General features: G+C 37.8%; 1 protein-coding gene across 1 annotated transcript in view; it reads left to right on the top strand.

Moving 5' to 3' along the window:
• Positions 1–20897, top strand: part of IPO8 (importin 8) — a 47040-nt gene extending 26143 nt beyond the window's left edge. Inside the window, exons 13-25 of the mRNA XM_013947785.2 lie at positions 222–311; positions 1011–1176; positions 1753–1913; positions 2208–2333; positions 4310–4376; positions 5082–5207; positions 5700–5797; positions 6848–6943; positions 8399–8619; positions 14286–14491; positions 15918–16145; positions 16833–16949; positions 17649–20897. Of these exons, the coding sequence (XP_013803239.1) occupies positions 222–311; positions 1011–1176; positions 1753–1913; positions 2208–2333; positions 4310–4376; positions 5082–5207; positions 5700–5797; positions 6848–6943; positions 8399–8619; positions 14286–14491; positions 15918–16145; positions 16833–16949; positions 17649–17746 (1800 nt within the window). The 3' untranslated portion in view covers positions 17747–20897. The remainder of the gene's footprint in view (positions 1–221; positions 312–1010; positions 1177–1752; positions 1914–2207; positions 2334–4309; positions 4377–5081; positions 5208–5699; positions 5798–6847; positions 6944–8398; positions 8620–14285; positions 14492–15917; positions 16146–16832; positions 16950–17648) is intronic.
• Positions 20898–24869: the final 3972 nt, after the last annotated feature.

Raw genomic sequence — 24869 nt, 5'->3', positions numbered from 1 at the left:
AAGTTCTTCACTTGTCCGGCTTTTGACTTACTATCCTCGCAATGTTTTTTCAGCTTAGGGTATGAGACGTAGATCTCTTCTTGAGATAGAGAATACTTTTATTAGGTTTACAAGTCATTGTATTTTCCGATGGTTCACAAGTTGGTTAAAACAGATTACTGGCTAAAATGGAGTATATAAAATGAATAGTCTCCAAAATAAATTTTTATTTACACCAACAGAAGAGTGTATTCAAGGATCAAATGGAGCTGATGTTACAGAATCATGTATTTCCATTGTTCATGTCTAACCTGGGGTACCTCAGAGCTAGAGTAAGTTCACAAAGTACATCAATTTCAATATTTGCCATGATTTTTTCCCTTGCAGTTTAACTTCTTTCTGGATGTTAATAAAAGAAATAAAGCAATCCAAATACATAATACTTTCAAACAACTAACTTGTACAGTAGTTTTTCAGCATTTTGATTTAAAAAATGATTTGTCAGTTAAAGGAATTGATAGAAAGTCTGTGTTGTGTTATTGCCCATGTCTTTGATCAGACTGGACAATTTGAGCAGTGGTTGTATGGTGACCTATAAAGGCCATTTTATGACCATTTTTCCTTAGCAGATCCCAATAACTCAAGCTGTTGACAGCTGTGAAAAACGGGTAGGGTTTTTACAGAGTAGATGCTGCCAGTTTAAGTGTAGCTTGGACAAAATCCCTGAATGTCCATATCAGTCAGAAAGAAGTTACTAATTTTCTTAAATTTCTGTTCTGATTTTCCCCAGAAGCACTAAAACTGTGAATGTCAATTATGTGCTTACTGAATTTACTGGAATTTGGGGAAGTAAAAGAAAGAATTACTTGAATGCAAAAACTGTATTATGTGTTATTGCATGAATACACCATAATTAAGGAAACAAAACAGCATATGCGAACAGACAGAGATGGTTAGCATCATTTTTAAATTAGTTTAAAAACGTTAGAAATTGCAGTAGCCCCTAACTTGCTTTTCTTTTTGCCATGCAGTCCTGTTGGGTTCTTCATTCATTCAGTGCTTTGAAATTCCACAATGAGCTAAACTTAAGGAATGCAGTAGAGTTAGCAAAGAAGAGCCTGATTGAAGATAAGGAAATGCCTGTCAAAGTAGAAGCTGCAATAGCTCTTCAGACATTAATAAGCAACCAGGAGCAAGGTAAGCTAAAGTGGTTCATTGACTGTATATACTGACCTGTTTTTTTTGATGGAGAAGTTGTTATAATTTGGTGCAGATGTATTTAAACATTTCTAGCATTTAAAGATATAGTCTTCTGGCCATTTCATCATGTTTAGAGTTTCACTTGTCCGTTAGCTACTGTGTACATCCCAAAATTTCTGACAGGTTTCTGCAAAAAAGAACATAGACTCAGCATATTTCATTTAACAGAGTAAATAATACCTGTCTTTGTTTTCTTTTTAATGAAGTGAAGTAGTGTGTATGTTTAAGACTGAATGCCCTCTGTGTATGAGGGCACATATTCCCCCAGAAGAGTGGATACTGTTGTAGGTGGCTTTTCAGTATTGAATGTGGTGAAGGTACAATTTATTTAATTACTTTGTTAGTTTACTAGCTGTGGGCTGTAGAAATGCCTTGACTAATTGCTTTTTTTTGTGAATTAATTTTGTTTAAATGATTTTATTCAAGAATAGTCAGGCACCTGGTAATTTTGAGGTACTGTGTGTTTGCTGTTTATGAATAGTTGATCTTGTCTCATTTGGATTGTCTTTTTAGCCAAAGAATATGTGAAACCATATGTAAGGCCAGTTATGCAAGAGCTCTTACACATTGTTAGAGAGACGGAAAATGATGATCTTACAAATGTAATCCAGAAGATGATCTGTGAGTACAGTCAAGAGGTAGCTACCATCGCTGTTGACATGACACAACACCTGGTAAGAGACAATAGTAGAGTAACAGATCAGTCACAGGCACATGACTGGTTTGGTAAACATTTTATGAGCTTTGTTTGAAATGCATGTTGTTTAAAGTGATCCTTATAAAAGTTCCATTTATAGTGTTCATAATATATATTCCGCTTTCAAAAGTAAGGAGCATATTTTTCAGCACTGACAGTTCTGTTACAGATAAGGCATTACTGCTTTTTCATTTGCTGTCTTGGTTTTGCGTAACAAATTAGAATAGTAGGTTGGCTCTTGAATATCAGATTGGTTGCTTTTCTTTCATAGGCTGAAATATTTGGTAAAGTACTTCAGAGTGAGGAATATGAGGAAGTGGAGGACAAAACAGTTATGGCCATGGGCATCTTGCACACAATTGACACTATCTTGACAGTTGTGGAAGACCACAAGGAGGTGAGATTTTTTTTATACATCTTTTCTCCTGCTATTCCATCTGTGCCTTTCATTCATGATAACAAACCACTTCTGTGTATGTTTCATCCCTTGAACTGACATGAATATTTATTTACTGTAGGTAGGATGGTGAATTAGTAGCAAATGATCTCTGACAAAAATGAATTTAAAGCCTGGTTTGTGTTTGTGATTTCTGAACTGTTTAGCCCTCACCTTTGAGGGGAATTTATCTCTTGAGGGTAAAATCCATAACCATTATTCTGGTAAACACTTCATTGGATAGTTATTACAGACTTTTAAAATAAATTTTAGAGAGGAACATTTTGCATTAGGGTAATTTTTGATAATGGTGACTCATATTTTGCTGTTTACCCAGCAGTTTCTTGGATAGAATTGATAGCAGTGGATTTCCCAGTTGTGGTTCAGTATAAATCTACACTTCACATATTCAGAGAAGTTACTAGGGAAGGCCCACCCCCTTTTTGAACTCACTGCTTAAGGAAGCACAAGATTAGGATTGCTGCCTGGCTCCTAATGAGACTGATTCTTTCGGCTCATACCACTGGGTTTGACTGAGGTAGGAAGGAGTTCAGTGACTGACCAGAGAGTCACAGTCAGTCAGTAACTTTGAGCTCAGTTGACATAAAGTACAAAGGTGCTTTGTCCTAGGTTGTTTTGCTTCCTTGATTTAGAATGAGAAAGTTTCATTGCAGCTCTGAAGTAAATCTTTTTATGAAGCTTATAATTTTAAAAATAGTTTGATTAAAATGCTAATTATTTTCTCATATGAACATTGTCTTCCTTTGGATTTCAAAACATCTTCCATTCCTTTCTAAGAGCCCTTTGCATCTTTGGAAAACCACAATAAAATCTGGTAGCTAAGCTGAGCACTAGGTATGATAGTCTGAAGTAGATCTTCAGGTTTTAGGGTGGGAAAACCTCTGGAGTGGAGCTTTTGAGGATGAACTTAGCAGCTTCTTTTTCTATTGTGTGAAGCACAAACTAAAATACCATGCAGAGTGCTTTTCATCTTAGGATCTTATATGATATTAGAAGTGATATAAGTGATATATAAATAATACATGACGCTGAAAACTCCTTAAAAGTTCCTTTCCCTCTTGCTTTTATCTATGGAGGGAGCTTAGAGGACCATCACTTCTAAGTCAAGTGTCTTAGTCAGCTGCCTGACGTTAGGTGGAAGAAGCTGGGGTCACATTCTTAAATCCTTTCCTAGAACAGATCTAGGAAGCCTGAAATCCTGCAAGATTGTGTGTGTAATGAGTGGCCGTGGGTAATAAAATGGAAGGCCTGTATTTGCTGGTTTTACTTAGACTTGTAATGTGGCCATACAGTTTTCCTTGTAATTTAGTATCATTCTTAAATGCAGTTTCCCTGCCCAATGCAGCAAGGTCTAATAAACTATCTCCTCATGGTAAAACTGCTCACTCCAGCTGTTTGCCTCACAACAGCTTTTGCCTGACCTCAACACAGTTGTATTCTCCCAATTTCTGCATGTGTTCCCCTTGTTGAGCCTGCTCTGAGAAGCTATCCATGGACCTGAGGCAAAAACCTCTCTTCCTTTCTTCCTTTTAACCCCTTCTTCTTCAAAGATTTTGAATGGAGGCCTTGTCTCAAACGCTTTGAGCATAGTGTTTATGTTGCCTTTGCTTTGTAACCAGGAAAAGCAGCAGAGAGTTTTCAGTGGGAGCTGTAGAATAACCATTAATTAAGAAATATTAAAATAGCGGAACACTTTGTAAGTGACAAGTTCTAAAGTAATACTGCTTATTGAATACGTGAGTACTTACATTAGTGAGGCCTTATTTCATAATGTTTTTGTGATTGCTAAATTTAGAGAGTGATAAAAGCATTTTGCTTTGAAGAACTTCTCACTTAAATGGAGTTAGTAAAATATCTTGATCAAATTACTCTCTTTCTAGATTTTTTAAATAAACTGCTTTATATTTTTATTTCAGATAACTCAACAGCTGGAGAGCATTTGTTTGCAGATCATTGGCCTCGTTTTGCAGAAACATGTTATAGGTATCTTTTAAAACTAATTTTTAGAAAAATCTTACACATCCTTACACAGAAAATTCTTAAAATTAATTATTGCGAACAATACTGTCTTCCTGTCCAGGACTTCATCTCTTTTTTTTATGCTACTTCTTTAGAGAAAAAAAAGAAGTTAATTTTCAGTTATGATTTGTTTCTCCTGATCTCCTCTTTCACACCAGTCAGGTCAGTTACTATCTGTTGGAGGTCAGATCTAAAGCAGAAGATGCAGCTCTGATTATAGTTTTGGCTAATTATGTTAAAGGACAAAGTCTACAATTAAATTACTATTTTATGGACATAGTCCATAATTACATTACTATTTTATCAGTTTCCTGTATTAAAAAGCTGCACGCTTTGTGATAAGGCCTTTAAAGAAAAACAAAGGTTGAGATAATAAAAGTATTGTGCAGTAAGTGGTTTAAAAGCAATGTCTTTGGTGTGGTGGTAATATAGTTTTCCAGTGTACATTTATAATGAAAAACAGTGCATATCATTGCAATTATAGCCAACATAAGGCCTCTCTAAAAGAATCTTTTCCAATTTGTATTATTTTTCTACATATTGATTTAGCTATTAAATGCTGTCTTCTAGTTGCTGTATGACCTAGGGCTTGCATTTGAGATTTCATGGTATTTGCGAGCAAAACTTCTCTTTTACAGCACCCTACTTCAAATTGTTTCTCCTCTCCAGAGTTTTATGAAGAAATTCTCTCTTTGGCATACAGCTTGACATGCCAGATGATTTCACCCCAAATGTGGCAGCTTTTAGGTGTTTTATATGAGGTTTTCCAGCAGGATTGCTTTGAGTACTTTGCAGGTATGACCACTTCTACTCTGTTGATGTTTCAACCATTTGGGAATTCATCTCCAAATCCCACCTTCTAAGGGTCACTTCCCTTTAGTGTCCTGGTTTGAAATGATCATGTACTTGAGTCACACCCTGACCGTCTGTTTGGTGTGGGAGTATAACAAGAGCATATTTAGCTGGGAGAAGCTTGTTCAAATCTGTCAGTTTGCTCAGTTATTGTAGGGGGTCCTAAACTCAAAGAAAACTGATATATACAAAGTTAATATGAAACTACAAATTCATTGATTAACTGTAGGCCTATTCTGTTTCTTATTCTGAAAATGCATCCTGCAGAGCGCACCTTACAAAGAATTCTGTTAGCATAGACTTGCAAAGTTTGAATTTCCAACCATGTTCAGGAATCTGAGCTAATGAATTACATTATGGGACTAGGGCCCTATTGGTTAGCACTTTTAGGGATTAGTTTGTAATTTTTTCTCTTTTGTTCTCCTTCTTCCCCAGATATGATGCCGCTCTTGCATAATTATGTGACCATTGACACTGATACTTTACTGTCTAACCCAAAGAATTTAGAAATCATTTACGCTATGTGTAAAAAGGTAAGGCTTCTGATTCTTACTGTTATGCTTATTAGTGGTGCTTAACAACCATACAGAATAACAGAGTGACCTGAACATGCCAGTTGGTGGCTGATCATTTCAGAACAAAATGAAGTTTTGTCTCAGCTGAGTTTCAAATAGACCTAACACCTTCACACTTATAAGTGACGTACTTTTATAGGAAAGTATATGCACAAACATTTGTGGGAGAAAGTTGCAGTGCTGTTGCTTATGTTGACTCTCTTCTATGAGCAGCTATTTCAGTAAGCAGAGGAATTCATGAGGCTTGATTACCTTGGGTTTTGTATCTTGTGATTGGGTGCTCTAATTGTCAGCTAAGGTGCGAACTCATCTGAAGTTCTTCCCACATTTGTAATATTTCTCTTTTTTACCTATTCTCTTGTGTGTAATAAAGTATGAGATCACACTGCATCTTTTCTCTGACTTGGGGCATTATAGAGTCTTCTGCATCTAGCTACCTGCTTGTTTTCAGGAAACTTATGAGTTTGAGAATTCTGCTCCTTTGTCAGGTTTGATTGACACTGGCCCTGGGGTTGAAATGAACTGAGAAGAAACAGTCAGTTTCACGCATATGTACATATACATGGAGTGATTGCATGCATCTTGTTTTTAATCAGCAATTAGCCTAGAGACAGGACTTCACTTTGCCAGGCTGTTAAACTGCCAGTGTCTATTAGAACTGAAATCACAAAGTGAAAACAGAATGTAGAAAACATCAATTATTCTTTTAGGTAACATTTTGCTTAAAAAAAGGAAAGGCAATAAAGAGCATATAAAAGATACTAACATTCATAAAGAGCTGTAGAGATTTCTTCTGAATTTTTAAATTCACCTTTAGCCATCTCTTCTTGTTTGTGTCCTGTAGAGATGATTTCTTATCTTTCTTAATTCATCCCAAAATATATGGTGAATGGTTATGTAAATGCCATGTAGAGGTTTGAGTATATATGTATGGAGGTACAGGGGCACTTGCTTTCAAAGCTGATTTTGATTAATATTGATAAACTGATTTGTCATTCGGATTGGTAGGTATTAACAGGAGATGCAGGAGAAGATGCAGAGTGCCATGCTGCCAAACTCCTGGAAGTAATTGTTCTTCAATGCAAAGGACGCGGTATTGACCAGGTGATATACACTAAGCAGGCTTTCTTTTTTACTGGTGTCTAATGATATGTGTATGATTCCTGAGAAAAGCAGTTGGAATTAGAGAATTTGAGGGAATTTGAGGGAGATATAAAATGTAGGAATAAGGAAGAAATACAGATAGAAAGGTGTGAATGGGCTCAGGAGAGTTTGTGTTTTGTTTTTTGAGATTAGAGGGCGTGCCTGGAATGTGAAGGTAAACTGAACAATAAGAGTATAGTGTGATGTGCAGGCTTGTTTTTTCCTGCTTTCTCCTAATAGGATTTTCCCTCTGATGCAAAACAAACATTGTTAAGACTGTTGTGGTTGAGAAGTTAATTGTATACATCAAACTACTGAAATTGTTTCTCCAAACAGTATGAACTTGGTCATTTTGAATATTTTGAATTACCCAGTGCACGTGGAAATAAATAACTTTGTATGTAGAGGGTGGCTAGACTGTGGTTGCTGGGAGAACCATAATCTCAGTTTTTTGGAGTTCCTTAGAACACACTTTAGATGGTGTATTTTTTTCTCTTAAGGGCTAAATTCTGGTCTCATGTTCTACATAACACTCCAGCCTAAATTACTTTCACATATCATGTTTGATGTTGCCACAGTGCAATCCATGGACTTCAGTGGTTAATTTTCAATTAATTTTGCTGAAACCAATATAATTTCACTACTGTAGAACTGAAATAATTGAAGATAAAAATGTTCCCTGAAAGATTTTATTTTTAGAAGAAATCTGGAAGGAATTAAAGTGTATTGCATGCATTTGCATTGAAGTAAGTGTGTGGGGAAGGCTTAACTGAGCTCCACAACTCTGTGAATTAAAATGGTTGCACATTGACTGAAACTCAAACTGAAACATTTATAATGCTTCCCAAATTAATGTATAGCATAAACCTGCACCTTTAAATATATGTAGGTGCTTATTTTGTTAGGTAGAAGTATGTGTGTACTAGCTTTTATCTGAATAAACTTACTTGTTTCAAACTTTTCAAAGAAATTTAACATCACTTTACATTTATTAGGTAAAACTTTTTCTTTTTCTTGCAATTTTAGCTCATTTCAGTTCCTAATGCCTGTTAGTCTTAAAATTGTTGGATGTTTTTATTCAAGATGAGAATGTCTTTGAATTCTTTTCTAAAACTTTTTTCAGATTAAACAAATTCCACCAAATGGCCCCAAATAGTCTCCTTTGTGTTGAGAATAACCTTGGCATTTTTAGCTGAGAGAATAGTTGTTTTTATAAGCGTGAAATCAGAGGCTTAAAACGCTTTTATACTAGGAAATGAATAGAATGCATTCTTAGAATATACCTGGACTTCAGCTAACTCTGGAGGTTGATTCTGATAAATGTATTTTAAATTTTTGTATAATCTGGCAGGATGTATGATGTCTTTTTTTTTTTCCTTTTTTTCCCCCCCTTCTCCTTCATAATTATATGCCCAGTGTATTCCACTCTTTGTGGAGGCTGTTCTGGAGCGGTTAACAAGAGGAGTTAAAACAAGCGAGCTTCGTACTATGTGTCTTCAGGTTGCCATAGCTGCACTCTACTACAATCCTGACCTACTTCTACACACCTTAGAGAACATCAGATTTCCACACAATCCTGAGCCCATCACTGCACAGTTCATAAACCAGTGGATGAATGACACAGACTGTTTTCTTGGGCAAGTATTGTGTTTTTATTTTTCAAAGTCCATGCTTTTGCTTTTTTTATTCACTTCTGGCTTGTATCCCTAGTTATGCTGGTGCAAAAGATCTCATTTCTAGGTTAGTCTAAATAACAGTAACCCTCACTAGCAAGGTCTAATTGCTATGATGCAGGTAAGGGTGACCTATGTGTATTTATTTTTTCTTTGTCTGTTGAGTTATGCACTGAATTTCCTGTGTTGCAAGGTAACACACGAGAGTGCAATACATACTGTACATTAGAGTTCTTTAAAGTTTCTTAGTCATGAACTATCTGCTTCTTCAAGAGATGATCCAGCATGCATTGAGAGTAATATTCAGAGCTGACCAGCAGGATTTCAGGGAAATGTTAACTTTTTTCTCAAATACTATGTATACATATTTTCTGTTTTGTATTTTCTGAAATATTTTTAACTGCTCCATTTAATGTTAAAAAACGTTATTCCCTCCGGTGAAAAATAAAACCCACACTCTGGTTTTAATCTCTGCCAGTTGTTCATGTCAGTTTTTGCATATTTATCCTTACACCAATGATGTATTGATTGTTTGGCACACTCCTGAACGTAAAGTGCATTCACACCTCCCTTGAATATGTGTGTACACTGAACTAGTGTGCACTTAGGCAGGAGCTGAACATTTGTAAAGTAAGTGGAGGGAGTGGACCAAGGCTGTCATGCGCTTGATGCTGTGTGGATCTGAAGTCCAGTGCTCAATTGTTAGTGCTTGCCTCTCAGCTGAGATGTGATGCCTGGCTGCGAGAGCTTCAAATCCACTTAAGGGCAAAGCAGACAGTCAGATGTAGTTGACAGCTCTCATCTTCCTGCTATGAGTTACATTTTGTCATTGGAGGCATGACATCTGACTGCAGATATATGGACAGGCTTAGAACATGCCTTCTCTGTGTAGAGTATATGCCAACACACTAAGTGAAGTGTCAGTGTGTTAAGAGTCGAGCCATGAATGAGCACAGGGCCAAAAGAGGCCCCAGGATGACCCCAAGGATGCATACCTTATCCTTTAGCTTGTCATTCTTTTCCTTCCTGTTCTTTACTGGCACAGTCTTATTTCTCCCAGTTCTAAACAAGATAAACAGGCTCTAGTGGGCCTCTTATAAGATGGTTTCTCCACTCCCCAGTCATCCAGATAGCTTTTCTCTGTACCAGTTCTTATTTGAGTTCATCTTTCTTGAACAGAATTATACATTGTCTTGGTACAGCTGCATTAGTGCCTTAGTGTCCCTCTTGGTTTTACACTGTGTGGTACATGGTAGCATTACATTATGTTTCTTCATAATTGCAATACATCAGTGACTCCCAGTTAATCAGTGACCAACTAGTATACCCAGCTTTTGCTCTCAGCATGTCCTTTGTAATATTTTAAAAATGCATACCAAATGTACTGTGTGAAAATGTGTTTTCTTCCCTCCCCTGTCCTAAGTATGCAGTTTAGTGGCGTTAAGATGAAGGGACAGCAGTGTGTAGACTTGCTGCATAGACTACCTTACTAGCAATGAAACTATGTGGAGATAGAAGAGAAATTGACTGCTTTGGTGTATGTAGGCTCTGTAGGCAGATCCCCATTCATGTCTGAATTTGAAGGTATTACCTTCAAAGACAGCACTGGCCAAAAGAGCCCAATATTTCTTTAGTAGGACTTCTGTGCTCATGAAATGGAATCCATGTGAATAATACATCTGGGGAAAAAAAGCCATTGCAGTAAGACAAGTAACTGTTCTTTCATGTTATTCAAAATATGGAAACTGTTTAAAACTGTTCAGAATTTTGGAATGTTAGAAATAAACCAGGCAAGAACAGCTCAGAACTCATCATAAGACTGTGCATAAATCCAGCATGTCATCATGGATATTACACATCTGTGGGTGTGTCCATATACCACAGCATGCTATATTTATTTCTAAATATGTTTTCTACAATTACTTCAAATTGAATAAGGGCAAAGGACTGAAAAGCCATTTGTAAAAACATTTGCTCCTCACTGCTTTCCACCTTTTCCCTGAGAGCCTGAAAGGTGGGCAAAACTTGTGCATGACTTATTCTTTTATTAAAAATTATTCTGTGGAAACCGGGGTGAAAGGAAAACCTAACTTTTGTTTTGGAAAAAGAAGAATTTTCTTTTTTAAAGCTGAATGAGAGGATTTATTTGATAGGGGTTTAAATAGTTAGAAACCCTACTTTTCTTGGAGTCATGTATAAAATCCCAAACTTATACAATAAAGCAAGTTTGGTTCCGACTTTGTAACTTGAAGGAATTGGCTAATTATTTGCAGTTTGTCCAGGAAGTGCACTGATGTAATAGAAACTTGATCCTCACATAAAAGGAGCACAGCATACCAGTAAAGGAGAGGAAGGCTTAGTGATTTCCCTTTGAAATACTTTCAACTCAGTTTAAAATACAAAAGATTCTTAGATCTTTTTATCTTGTATTGGAACAAGTGTATTAGCTCCAAAAGGTCCTGCAGATTATGAAGACCACACACAGCTCGTTAAAAATAGACTTGCCTTGTAGTTGTGCATTGCACTGCCATATGCAACTCAGAGTTTGCATGTTTAGCACTCCATGCTTAATATGCCATTGAGGGATCAAACGGAGTCTGCGATTGCTAGGGAGGACTGTTCTGTGTTGCTGGGCAAATAAGTAGGGATCTTGAAGGACAAAGCTCTAAAGAGAATTGTATTGAGGCTCCTGTTCGTGCAGACAAAAGGGTGCTGAAATGGTGAGCATTTTGATAGCAGGGGAATGGAAGGATCTTGAAGCCTTTCTTTGCTGTTACAAAAATACATAAATGACATTAAACTGTTCTGCTTGTTGAATCTTGCTGGTACTTGATACAGCTGTGGCATGGTAGAATGCTGAACTTCTGCCAAGGTGGATGCTCATCCTGCTGTTTGTCTGTGCTGACAGGTGGAAGAAACAAGTCTCCTTCTGGCTCAGGTTCACGAAAGATGGCTTGATGCCTCAATTTCTTTGGTCCTGCAGGGCATTCTAATAATGTACATATTCCAAAGTCATGTGTTCATTTTACAACTCTCCATTTAGATTCTTGAAAATGGAGCATGACAAATATACTGTATTTGTTGGCCATTTGACTAATTCCCAATGATGACCTTTTAAACAGCAGTGCTTGAGTCTTCCACTTTCGTTTGCTGTCCAGAAGAGGTAATTTAATATGAAGTTAAACCACTGATTACTACAATTTCTTGACTTTTTACTGTGTTGAGTTTTGGAATTGGCATTATATGACTATAGGTTATGCAAATGTATTATAAAAGGTAGTGCCAAGTGACGTTAACTACTCTCATGCTTCATTATACATTTGGGGCTTGAAGAAATTTCATGGCTTCCCAGTGTGAAATGCAGGATAGAAGTCTTATGCATGGATTACAGAGCTGTGGTAAGACTTACATAAAGGTGCTGCCAGAGAGGGGAGGTGAAGAAAGTGCTTTCCTTTTGTACTTACAGTAAAGTTGACTGTTCCATAAAAGTTATGCTTTGTTCATAGGCAGCATCATCTTTAGGTAGAATTTTAATCTGCACAATGTTGACATGTGAGCAAATGGTGATGAATTTGTTTTCAGGTAAACTGTGGCGACTAAGGGCTTTAATTTCTTTGAATTAATTTCTTTTAATTCAATTTCTTTTTGCTCTGTAATAGAGATGAAAGCAGACCCTGTTCCCCAGCTTCAGTTTCCTTCCTTTGTATGCCCTCTTTTTTTTGCCACTTTCCTTTTGAGAAAAAGTATTTGAGTATTGCAGTTAGCAATGATGGAAGGACACTCTTTGCCCACTTGCAGTTTGGTGCATTTTTCGACCTGTGTAATGGAGGGAAGCAGTCAAACCCAGCATGACAAAGCATGTCTTTTAACACATGCGACATTGTTTTTCTTGGAAGGACTTCTGTGGTCATAATGCTATGCATGATCTTATATAATTTATTGTTACTGTCAACTACTCTGAGAATGGAAACATTTCACTAAGCCCTAACAGAACTAACAAAGTAGGTGGTATAATGAAACCCGTCCAGATCCCCAGCCTTGTTTAAGCACATGTGAAGTTCAGAAAGCTGTAATACATGATCACTTGAATATTATAGTTTAGTAGTATGTCACATGGGATCTTTGGTAATGAAATTGTAAGAGTTTTAAAATTGCATTTCTGTATTAATTTTTGAAATGATGGCTTAAGCTACCTGATCCCCTATAAGTTTTATTGCTGTTTCTGTTATAACAGTACGGGCTCTCATGCACATCTTCATAGTTTCCTCTCAACTTTTGTCTTTTTCATTCCAAACAGACTCTACCAGGAGTCTGGAGGATGGCCATTTTCTACCAGTTGGAAACAGTTAAAAATGCTATAAGGGCTCCCCTGCTCTCTTGCTTTTCTGCCCCATCCTGTTGCAGCTGTGCTAACAGTGCCATGCTAGTGCATGGATGGAAGACTTGCTAAGATCAACTGAAGCGTGGATGCAGGGGGAGAGAAACTTGCATAGCAGCCAGCTCTGGAGGTTTGCTTTGCTTCTGTCGGGTCATTTTTGCTGGAGCTACTTGTCCTGCAGAAGACTTGCAAAGAATCTGTCAGTATCAAATTGAATAGTTCAAACAAAACAACCTCCTCTCAAGCCCTTAATAATAAAATACCACAGTGTTAGAGAAGAATTGAATACTGGCATTTCCAGTATCCTAAAGTAGGACCTAAGACTGTCTGTAGAGGCAGTTAGAGAGTTTTTCCTTGTCTTGTTTGCAAATGACTTCTGTTTATAGAACTCAAAATAAATCATTATTTTTAAGAGCATAGGTTCTTACCTAGTTTCCTGGCTATGGGCACATAAAAATCGTTCTGCTACTTATTTCATGCGTTTCTCTCCCTTCATTTACCTATAGTTTGTTTGTTTGCTTGTTTGTTTGTTTTCATGGGGTCTACTCATTTGCAAGTTCCCCATTTGAGCGTACTTCCTGTTATTCTTGACGCTGTGGAATTATTTCTCTACTCTCACTGGAGTTAGCAATATGTCTCAAGTTAGTGTCAGAAATTGAATGCGTAATACAGCTGTTCTGAGGGACTGCTCATTAATATGTTTAAATACAGCAAGCCCTGTGGCATTCCCTAACAGCACCCCACAATTCCGTGCATTCCTCCTTCTTGTTACTCTTTATTGATAGTCTTTTTGCTAATTTCAGTCCCTGCAACAGCGCTCCTATCTAAGCCAATGCAAATTAATTTTCTGTCCTATTGGATGATGATAATCTATATCAAATGTTTTGCTAAAGACAAGGTACTTTACATAATCATTAGACAGTGTTTATTTAGCATTACAAACTGTGCATTTGGGAATCACAAACAATTGTCCCAGGAATTTGGCCAGTGCCTAAAAGGTATGTAATTGTTATCGGATACAGTACCTTCCAGTGGGGAACTTGCATTCAGAACAAAAGAAAAATGTATTTAGGAGCTTAGAATATGGACTTAAGACAGGTGGTCTCTATGACATTGTCTCTGTCTTCTGCCATGGCAAGTACCAGGACTTTTAGCTGAAGTAGTGCTTAGGAGTGGAGCAACAATGTTATTTTTCTCTGCATATCTGTGCAGTGGAAATCTGTTTTTGTATAACAAGTGTGTGTTGTTTTAGACTCCATGACAGAAAGATGTGTATAATAGGACTGAGCATCCTAATGGAATTGCAGAACCGACCACCTGCAGTGGATGCTGTGGCTGCGCAGATTGTCCCTTCAATCCTACTCCTCTTCCTGGGCTTAAAACAAGTTTGCGCCTCACGAGAACTCACAGAACATGAGGATCATGCCAAAGATGAAAAACACGTTGCAGAAGATAATGGTAAAATCTCCCCTTTTCACACTGTGGATTTTGTCTGGATTTAATTTAAAGGGGGAAAGAAATGGCAGTTCATTTCTAAGACTCATTAGTCTGCTGAAAATAGCTAGGCTTACTGGGTGCTTGAAAGATCACCTTAGGAATTGATTTTTCCTCCCAAAATGTAATCAAAAGCCCTATTTCCATGTATAATAGCTAACATGTTGTGAAAGGGTAGTTTTGGTTTAGAAGTAACAATAAAACTTGCAAGTCCACTGTGCTGTTTTGTGAATATGCTGCATCCATCAACACCCAAGGCTGTCTCACATAGGTAGCAGGCATTTGCCAGGACTGTGCTGGCCATACTCTTGATTGCTGGAAAGAAACTGTTCCTGGTAGCCAGCTGTTTTAAAGACCTGTTTCAGTGAACTTTGAAAGAAATCCTGGCAAGTCGTCTTGGTCCAGATGGAAAGTGGCACACAGTGATTTGAAAAGTGTGTTTCAGATGTTTGAAGGTTCCTTGCATAGACAGACCTCTTATTACTGTGGCTGGCAGAAGGAAAAAACTGTCCAAAGAATAGGTGGGAGAAGGAGTTAGGAGGAGTAAATTTTTGGACAACTTTGCAGGCAGATACATGTGAATCTACTTGACTTGCAACGGGAAATAGATGGTTTGAGGTCTGAAAATTAGATTGGGTTTAAGCAGATTATATAATCCATTAAAATTTCACACATGGTTATTCTGGAATGGAATTACAGAATTCTTCTCAATGCATAGGAATACAGTATGGAAACTGCACAGTAATTTTCAAATCTGTGTGCTGTGGTTCTGTCCCTCTGCTTATTGTAGATATGGTTGTCTTTATTCTGTCTATCATGTTAACACTGGAAGAACTAAAGGTTTGGGATTGGAGGGGAGAATTTTTGTTTTGTAATTGCATGTTGGAGTTGCTTTTAATCCAGGGTATAACAGTTGTTTCATAAACAGGATGGAAAGTAAAGCTAGTAAAGGAACACGCTGAAGAACAGCAAGCAGGACATTTGGTGTCCATCTAGTTTTCTCTTTATTTTGTGTCAATTTGTAAAGTATGTGCAAGTCTTTATTTGTTCATCATTTAAAAAGCACAGTGATGGGACACTATCGTAGACAAATTTGCTCAAAATTTCAGGATTCTGTGGTTGCGCAATGACTGTGCACACATGAAAAAAGAAAAAAGAGGTCAGTTTCACATTCCCCAGTTCTTGCTAGAAACAGAAGTATTACTAATCTTGAATGTAGGAAACATTTTAACAGCTTCATTCCTCCAGTTCTTCTAAGAGGGAGGGGTATTAACAGAGGGTCTCTTTTTCAACCGAAAAAATAGATTCATTCATTGTTCTTCATTCATCAGTCATTGTTTCTTAATAATTTTTAAACTGTATTTTACAAAATAAGTCAATGCTTTTGCAGAAGAAATACCAAGTGATGAGGAGGAGGCAAATGAAGTGAGCCAGGCGATGCAAGAGAACCATGGTGGAGGCAGTGGTGATGGTGGTGGAGAGGAGGAGGACGATGATGACGATGACGATGACTGGGATGAAGACGCTTTGGAAGAGACTGCTCTTGAAGGGTTCAGCACACCTCTTGACCTTGAAAATGGTGTTGATGAATACCAGTTTTTTGCACAAGCACTTTTAGGTAGGTGTATGCTAGTTGGCAGAATGCTATAACATGACAAAATGGTTTGGAGATGTCTATGGTCATCATTGGTGAAAACCCTTTTCTGTGTTATGAGTAAAAATTTAGATTATTGAAATTGAAAAACATGATTTTACTTTCTAATGCTAGTCCTAAAATTGTTTGGCTAGCGAGTACCACAAAAAGCAGATGGCAGCAAATACAGCCTGAAACTAATTCTCTTCATGTTCTCTTTCAGAACTTTTCAGCCACAGCCTAAATGTGTGGGTCTCAGTCACTAGAGAGAATCCTATATGTAGAAACATTTGTCACTGTCTAGACGTTAAAATCGTAATGGAAAAATTGTTTTCTCCTTCTCCAGAATGTTTGACAAACCCTGTTACTTTTATTTTTGATATGAGTCTTAAATTAAAAGATTAACTTCATCATTGCCCGTGAATAATGGCCGCATTGTTAATTCCCTGTTTCAGAAAGCAGAGCGTGTAATTAAGTTCCCCCAAATGGATTGCTTCTATTACAGAGGGATTCTGTTCTAACAAACTGATGGATATACTAGATCTTTTTTGCAGTGCAGTGCACATTCTGTTTTTAAACCAACTAGGGATTCTGCGTGTTACATTTTGTTCTTCTGAAATGGACTTGCCGTGTAAGCTGGCTGTCACTTTTCATCCATTCCTGTTCCGACAGCGGTGCAGAGCCGAGATGCAGGCTGGTACCATTCGCTGACAGCACCGTTGAGTGAGGATCAGAAGAAACAGCTACAGGAAATTTATACATTAGCAGAACACCGGCGAACTGTTGCAGGTGAGTCACTTCTCCTGGGCCATTTTATGTGTTGCAGGGATGTTGGAACTGCATCTCATCTGCAACAACAGAGAGAATGAGTCTTTGTGCTAATTAATGTGAGTCATACAGGAGGCCTGAGCAGTGTGAGTAGGAAATTGTGCCCATATTATTCCTTGCCTGGAAGCGTGTGTTACTCAGAGAGATTACTGTTGCCTCTAATTAATTGCCTCCTCATTGACATATGCTGCTGTTTGAACAGGGTCCAAACTAGTTGTGTGCAATCTGACATTTGAAATGAAGAGCAAATGAAGGCAATACCTAGCTGTCAACCAGTCATTAGTGAAAATTACTGTAGATCATTTTGCGTTTAACAGCTTTGTAACTTTTTAATCACTAACATTGCCTTCACAGTCAGTGTAAGGTTTTGGAAGTTTAAAAAGCTTTCATTGTGGAAGATAACTTCTAGTTTAATTGAGAAGCATGCAGAATAGTGTCACATACAATTATTTTGTAATGGATTAATTTCTCAGTTCTGCTCTAGAGATGTGTGTGTTTATGCATTTAAAGAAAATCTGAGTGTAATTTATTGCTCTCAGTGCATTTAGGGAATCAAATTTTGACTCGGCAACTTTCCATTCTTAGCTGAACTGTATTATCTCTGGCAAAAGTATTCTCTATAGACCATTTTTCATATCTTTTCCCTTCTTTGAATTCTAGAGACTAAGACAATAGAACAACAAAGTGGCTACACATTTGACAACAAAGGACTGATCACAGCATTTAACTTTGCTGGAAATAATCCTGGTGGCAACTGAAGGAGAAGCTACAAAGGCCAATGGGAAGGGTTTCATCGTTACATTTTATTAAAATCATCATGACTTCTGAGTGATAGGGGAGGGTAATTTAATACTGCTGAAGGTTTCTTGGAATATAGCAGTGTGCTTCCCCCACCAGAATGCTCTTTCTAACCAGCTACTGTAATGTACAAATTCTTGTGGTGTTTTTATAATTTGATGGACTGAAAAGGAAACATTTGTCCTCAAGGAACCTGAATGACTGGGAGGGGACCAGGTTGCATCTAATTGAGTTGCACTTCTCAGGTTTTTGCTGTGCAGAATTGATAGATTCATATGGATAACAGTGCCTTCTGTTGTACGTGGATTGCCTGAACAAATGAATTTTGGAGTGCATTATAATTTTTTAAGTGTAAGGACATTTCTAGATACACTGTAAGTCTTGGGTCCATGTTTTCCTGTTATCTGCCTTTTACTACATAATTTAATTGTTCGTTGGTTGCATACACATTGCTGGATTCAGAATGTTATCTCATCTTCCCTATTTGGTGCAGACCAAACGTGTATAGGGAAGCGTCTGTTGTAGTTGTAAAGCATACACTGGCGGCATGAAAGTGTCTTAACAAAATGCAGATTTTCCCTTGATACAGTGGTTTTAATTTATTTCCCCTAGCCATGAAATCAACTCACGTGAGTTGTAATGGCACACATGACCTGGCAGGTTTATATCCTAAGTCTACATTGATATTACCTCTTGCCTGCAGAAGTGGTGTGGCCCTTGCATGTAGATGTTTTACATGGCAACTTTTTATCTTCACTATTTTCACTGAATATTGGATTTTATTTGGGCTCCTGTAAACTGCTCTTCTGTTTTTATTCATTCATTACCATTCCAGTGGTGGTACTGAACAATGTAGTACAAAATATTTACAATATTTTATTTATCTCAGTAGAAGGAAAAACAGCTCCAAAACTTTTTTCTTCTTACTCTTGCACTTCTGTGTTTGAATTTCTGCTCTGCATTCCATTTGGCTCTTCTTGTCCCATGCTGAAATTTAATTATCTGCCAGATTTTTTTCCTAAATCTCAAAGATCAAGTTCTCATAAATTCAAATACATGTTACTGGACCTTTGTGAATATGTTCATGTAGTGAGAAACTTACCATATGAGAAATCTAATTTGGATAGGTGCCCCTTGTCTAGATCACAGTGGTATAGACTAAATAAATAGGGGTGCTTTAGAAAGTGTAAGCATCTTGAAGCTTGGGTTGGAGACTTTTTAATCCAGATTTTGTCTCTGTATGTTAATTTCTCTGTGACTTAAATACATTTACTGAGCAATGCTAACCACATGTGGATAAGTATTTCTTTGGAGCAGTGTCTCAACTGAAAAGTCAAAGCCCTTCCTTTACCCCATCAAATTTTCAACAATTGCAAAGAATTGCAGATTACTGGCCCTGCTCTGTGCTGAAGCTTTCATTTTTTATATACATGTCGGAGTAATAATATTTCAGTCTGATAAATCTGAAGCTCTCTACTCCCTGGCTTCAGGACAAGGCCATAGTGTCTCTGTCTTTCTCCTTGCCCCATACCCTGGGATCTCCTCATGCTCGCACTTAGGGAGCAGGAGGTTCCTGGCTGCTTTCTGTGTTCCTGAGTCTTTGTGTCAGACTCTCTCCAGTGCTGTTCTCTGCTGCTCCTGTTTTTCACAGTAGCTGCAGAGGAAAATGGGCCTGGTTCGTGTAGGTTTTTCCCTGCTGCTATTCATTCAATAGCAACAGTGAAAATTTCCCTCTTCTAGGTCTGTTGTACATATAGAAAACTGTAAGAAGCACAGGGTCTGTATTTTCAAAACTCAACAATATGTTGAACTGCATTAGGCTGCATTAGGCTCTTTAAGTTCAAACAGCAGAGAGCAGGGCCTCACACCTCTGTTTTAAAAGTCAGGCCATGAAAATCACTGGTCACTTTTGCTAATTTAGTATTGACTGAAATGGTAGGAAGGCGTTACGTCAAGTTTGTTGGTGAATTTCTCGGAAACCACAGAAGTTTTGAAATCATTCACAAATTTAAAAAGTGGTTTTTGGAACTAAAGTTTGTTGACGACTTTTCTCTTACCTGGCAATCGAAGTTAGGAATTAGGCAGGTGAAATGTTTAAGGCCTTTATTAATTTATTTATAAAAATGAGTCTGTCAAGTGAGATTTCTTTCAAAGCCCTTTTTCCCTCTCTACACTGACATGCAGAGTAGAAAAGGGATTTATTTTTCTTCTACTAATGAGGTTGCCTGCACAGTCACAAACTAATATTTAGAAGTTAATGTGCTCAAGGAAAAATCTGCTTTTGCACAGCATCATCTTTGTGTCACTCAGCTGAACTATGGCTGCTCCCTGTTTCTGCTTCTTGTACACTTTTCCAGTCAACTGCCAAGAAAATTTCATCCAGATGTTTCTTACAAGAAATTTAATCATCAGCATGGAGTCGGGAATCTTTGTTGTCTTATTTTTCAGTTGAGGTCAGAGATGTCTGAGGGGATGGCATGTAAAAGGGTTAAATGCCCTTCCCTTCCCAGGAGATTCATGAGCAAATGTTTCTACTGGCAAAAGCAAACATTAATTATTTTATTCCTTTTTTGAAAGGAATTTCATTCAAGAAGATTTATTGGGCTCTAGCCTCCCCTTTAACATATGGTTCTCTTTTAACATGATAAATATCCGTTTGTACATGATCATAAATAGGTAATGGATTTTAAGGATTTCTTCCTGAGTTGTGTCCAGCTTTGTACTACATTAAAGGGAGAGTAACACAAATGTGCATTACTGTCTCGCTTTGAAGCCAAGGTAATCATTGAATTTCAAATACCAGCAACGGCTAACCAAGCATGATCTAGTTGCCGCTGGAAATACAGACTCATGAATGTATTGTAAAATAAAACAAAGGCTGATAACCAGTAACCTGTGTTGCCCCATGCCCATGTTCCCAGAGTGTGAAGATAACTTAAATGGGCACCATGGGGACTTTACGTATGAAATTGGCATTGTATAGGTTATAATCATAGCAAATGTTAACTTATACGATAAGCTTCTTTTTCAGATAAAATTAACTGATCCTGGGTGTTGAATTTCAAATGCTGTTTTGTCACTCTTAAAAGGAAAATAAGAATCACCACATGTTTTGGCTGCTTCTTTTTGCTCTTTTTCTTTCAAAGTTGAAGTATGTGGTTTGCTTGTATAACAAAGCAAAATGGCCAGCTCCAGGAAGAGAGGAGAATATCAAGCTAAGGAAAAAGTAAGAAACAAACCAAACCAAACAAAACAAAAAAACCCCACACATGCACAGTCTGATTGAAATGGATGTGCTTCGAGAGAATAAGTGACACAATGATATGGTGATATTCTTTGCTTTAGGGGGGAACCGTGCCTATGGGCTGTTGGGGAGATATGAAATGAACTGCTATAGGACATGCCATTTGCCTATGAAGTACAAGCAGTTTGTATCTCTGGATTCCATCATATATTGTAGATGAGAGAAGGTAAGGCAGTAGAGGACTTTTTGTCATTATAAAGCAGGAATCTGTCTTGAGACTTTTGTGAGCCAAAGGAATTGCAGACAACACGAATGATTAACTATCCTTTGTTTCCAGAATACCTTTTAGCCCATTTTTCTCCCTCCTTTCTTTCCCCTTGCCAACCGTTATGTTATCAGACATTTCAGGGGATATTCAAAATATCTGAAAAGATAAAACTTAAAGTTTAAGTGCTTTTGGTCATGAAGCTATGTGGTCTATCTGTTGCATGTGTATCTACAGAACAAAGTCCCTCATTTGACATGTACAGCTGATACAGAAATATAAACACCCCTCATCTTTGCAGTTTGAGAGGAGCAGTTCCATGATTTGCTTCTTAATAGGGGTGGATCTTAAAATGATACTTTGAAATCTCCAAACATGGTACTTAAATTTACTCAAAGGATAGGTAAGAATGCACTACTGTAATGGATTACACAAGCCTAATTGTGCTATATGCCCTAGTCAGTCTTTTGTACATGTTAGGCAGTTTGGTGGTCAGCTGCTCACGGATCTCTGCCTCTGAATGAGGACATTCTTCCAAGTCTGAGAGGCCCTGTATCTCTGCAGGTGGACAGAGAATCATCTTTTCCTCATCACAGCAAAGCACACAGCAGGTATAGCTACTGACTTCTTGAAAGGATGAGTGAAAACAGCACTCTCTTCTTTTGGATGTCAAGTCTTACCCCAAACAGATGGGATACAGTAGAGATGGACATTCCCAGTGTGTTGGAGGAAGCCAGACACTGTTCCAGACACCACAAAGCCTTAGCAGAAAGCCATATCCTAAAGGGGATATAGAAACAGGCTGAGCTGTTTGTTTTAGACATCTCTTCAACTGCTTTTACTGCTGTAAGCAAGTGCTTGTGCACTAGACAGGTAGAAACTTCCCTGGTCTGTGGATCTAATCACAATGCTCACTGCAAATGCACTCAGATGCTTTTTAAATGGAACATGCAACATCTGTCCATGTGTCAGTACCCTGAATTTGACAGCTCTTAATGAAAGGTGAAAACTTAGTGTGATTTTTTTTCCTGGCACAGAACTGATGCATCCCTACAAAAGATCTGGGAACCTCTTGTCCTAGAAGCTGGCTGATGTGCAGTTACCTAGGGGAGACAGTGGCATTACAGCCTTTCTTAAAGACTGTCAACATATCTCCTAAAAAACTACCTAAAGTGCCCCATGTCAAGGGACCCAAGTGACCACCCACTCCCTGACTAATGTCTTTGGAGAACAGTGATTCAAAGAGAACCTCCAGGCATTTGTAATTGTGATGATGTAGGAATTGGGAAAGTATCCATTTAAATTGAGATGATGTGTTTGATATGATTTTAGATCCTGCACTGTTCCCAATTTTGCCTGGGTCATCTAGACAAGTGCCCAAGAATTTTGTGCCGTGCCTTTCTCCAGGAAGAGAATGTGTTTGACTTCTTGGGCAGCCCTAAGTTTGGGACAATGCTTTGAACTTGATGAGGATCAGAAGGTGATTTTGGCTAGAAGATGATAGTTAACTGTATCAGGGAAAATGAAGTGGAAGCTGAATACCAGTGCTGAGATTCTCTTAATAGGCTGCGTGGAAGTTCACAATTTTAAATGCTTGGCTATGTGCATAGTGTGGTAGGAGATGTACTTTCAGATGCATTGATTTCTCCAATGTTAATTTCCACAGTGGCAGCTCTCCTGAGACAAGTGGAGAGGACTGTGCAGGGGCTGCCTGCTGGACCATTCTGGATTATGCAATATGCAGTGAAATGCAAAATCTGAAAAATGATTTAATAGATGAAGCTGTTGAGCAGCAAAACTGTTTCCTTTAAATGTGATCTTAATACTACGTCCAGTTATGTTTTGATTTTCATGTTTCTTGCCCTCACTCAAAATGCAAGATTACCACATGATGTGTAGGCCTACTGATTTTTCACAGAACTGTTTACCATTTAAGGTGTTTTTCCAGAACTGTCCCTTATTTTGAGGTATTTTCAACATGTTTGTGTTAGTAAAATTGCACATATCCCTCTCTCACTGCTTTCCACACGCAGAGATCTTGGAAATGGACCTAACAAGAGGAAGATCAACAGTGTTTTGAAAGGAGAAGATTATGCATAGGCAGGTTATTTTTAGAAAACAGAAGAACTGTGGCCTCTGAAGAAAATATGAAACAAGATAAATATACAAAAGTGCATGAGGTAAAGAAATGAATATAAAACAATATAAATGAAACTCCATTGTTTGATCACAGCTGTAATGTTTTACTTTTTCATTGCCAAACAATGTGTGAAAATTGCTTTGGATTGCATGTACTGCTGGTAATATGCTTAACGTAAATTACCTGAAATATTTTTGGGCTCAGAAAGAGGGCATGCTGATATCTTTTACTTATTAAAAGAGATATGAGTCCATGCCTGCAGTGACTAGAGGGAGACTATTCTGTGCTATGTTAGCAAATTGGATTGCAGGATCATCACTTTTGTTAGAGGCCTAAAATACTACACTGAGTTGGCTTTGAGGGCAAGAATTAGCAAATGCAAAACATGCACTGATGACAAGAAGAACCTCTTCCTAACTTAAAAGAATTCTGTGCAGTGTTCTCTTAAGCTGTGCTGAATTTGTTTTAAAAATAGTAATAAATCTTATTGCTTAGGTCGAATGTTACATCTGTTGTGCATTTATATGGGAGGAGTAATATTTCTTTAAAAAGTGTGTAACATGCCACCTACCGAGGAGCCCAATCTCATTTTATAGCCTCTCTTCATACAACCATAAAACTTATTTGCAAGAACACACCAGAATTAATTTTTAACAAATGTGTGCATTACGCGAAGTTAGTGTGTGCATTTGTGTAGCAGTGGGTGTTTGTTAATCTCAGACTTGCTACGACTGCTACTCACATGCATAATTTGCCTACGAAGGAGCATAATTGGCATATGAAGTGCATGAGACCATAAATGATCATACAAATACAATTTTCCAAAATATCAAAATAATGAAGATACTGATTTTGCATTCTTGTGAAAGGGGATTGCAGCAGAGCTTGGACCAATCTTCTATGCATGGAATACATAAAAATGATATTTTTACCCAGCTTCCACAGGACAAGAAATTAATCTTCCTGAAACGGTGCTTATATCAATGGAGTATTTCCCTGACTACGAGTTGCAGAAGTAGCCTGTTTGCTGGATTGCACTCTTTGATAATCCTTCCCTTTTCTGTTTAGGGCTCATGATTGCTAAAGCACTTTTGCAAATCCCTCACAGTATCTCTAAGAGCAGTGGTTAGTAGTGACCCATTTTTATAACTGGGGAGGTAGAGTTAGCATAGTTTGCCCAAGGCTATAGAAATGTGTTGCAACTGGCATGAGAGATTAAAATCCTGGCTCTATTGAGGCGCCTGGGAGTTTTGCCATTGGCTTTAACGGAGCCAGGATTTCACCCAAGAAATTTACTAGGTTCTAGTGTCTGGATCACTGTCAATACCTTTCAGAGACGCTCTGCCAGAACATACTTCATTTATGAAATTGCTTGGTAACAGTGAGTTCCTCTATTGAGCTGCAATTTTAATCTGTCTAGCGGTGACATCAGTT

This window comes from Apteryx mantelli, chromosome 1 (assembly GCF_036417845.1).
Source record: "Apteryx mantelli isolate bAptMan1 chromosome 1, bAptMan1.hap1, whole genome shotgun sequence".
In the NCBI taxonomy this organism is placed as follows: Eukaryota; Metazoa; Chordata; class Aves; order Apterygiformes; family Apterygidae; genus Apteryx; species Apteryx mantelli.
Note: the sequence above shows the minus strand (reverse complement) of the source record. Positions and strands in the feature narration are given on the sequence as shown.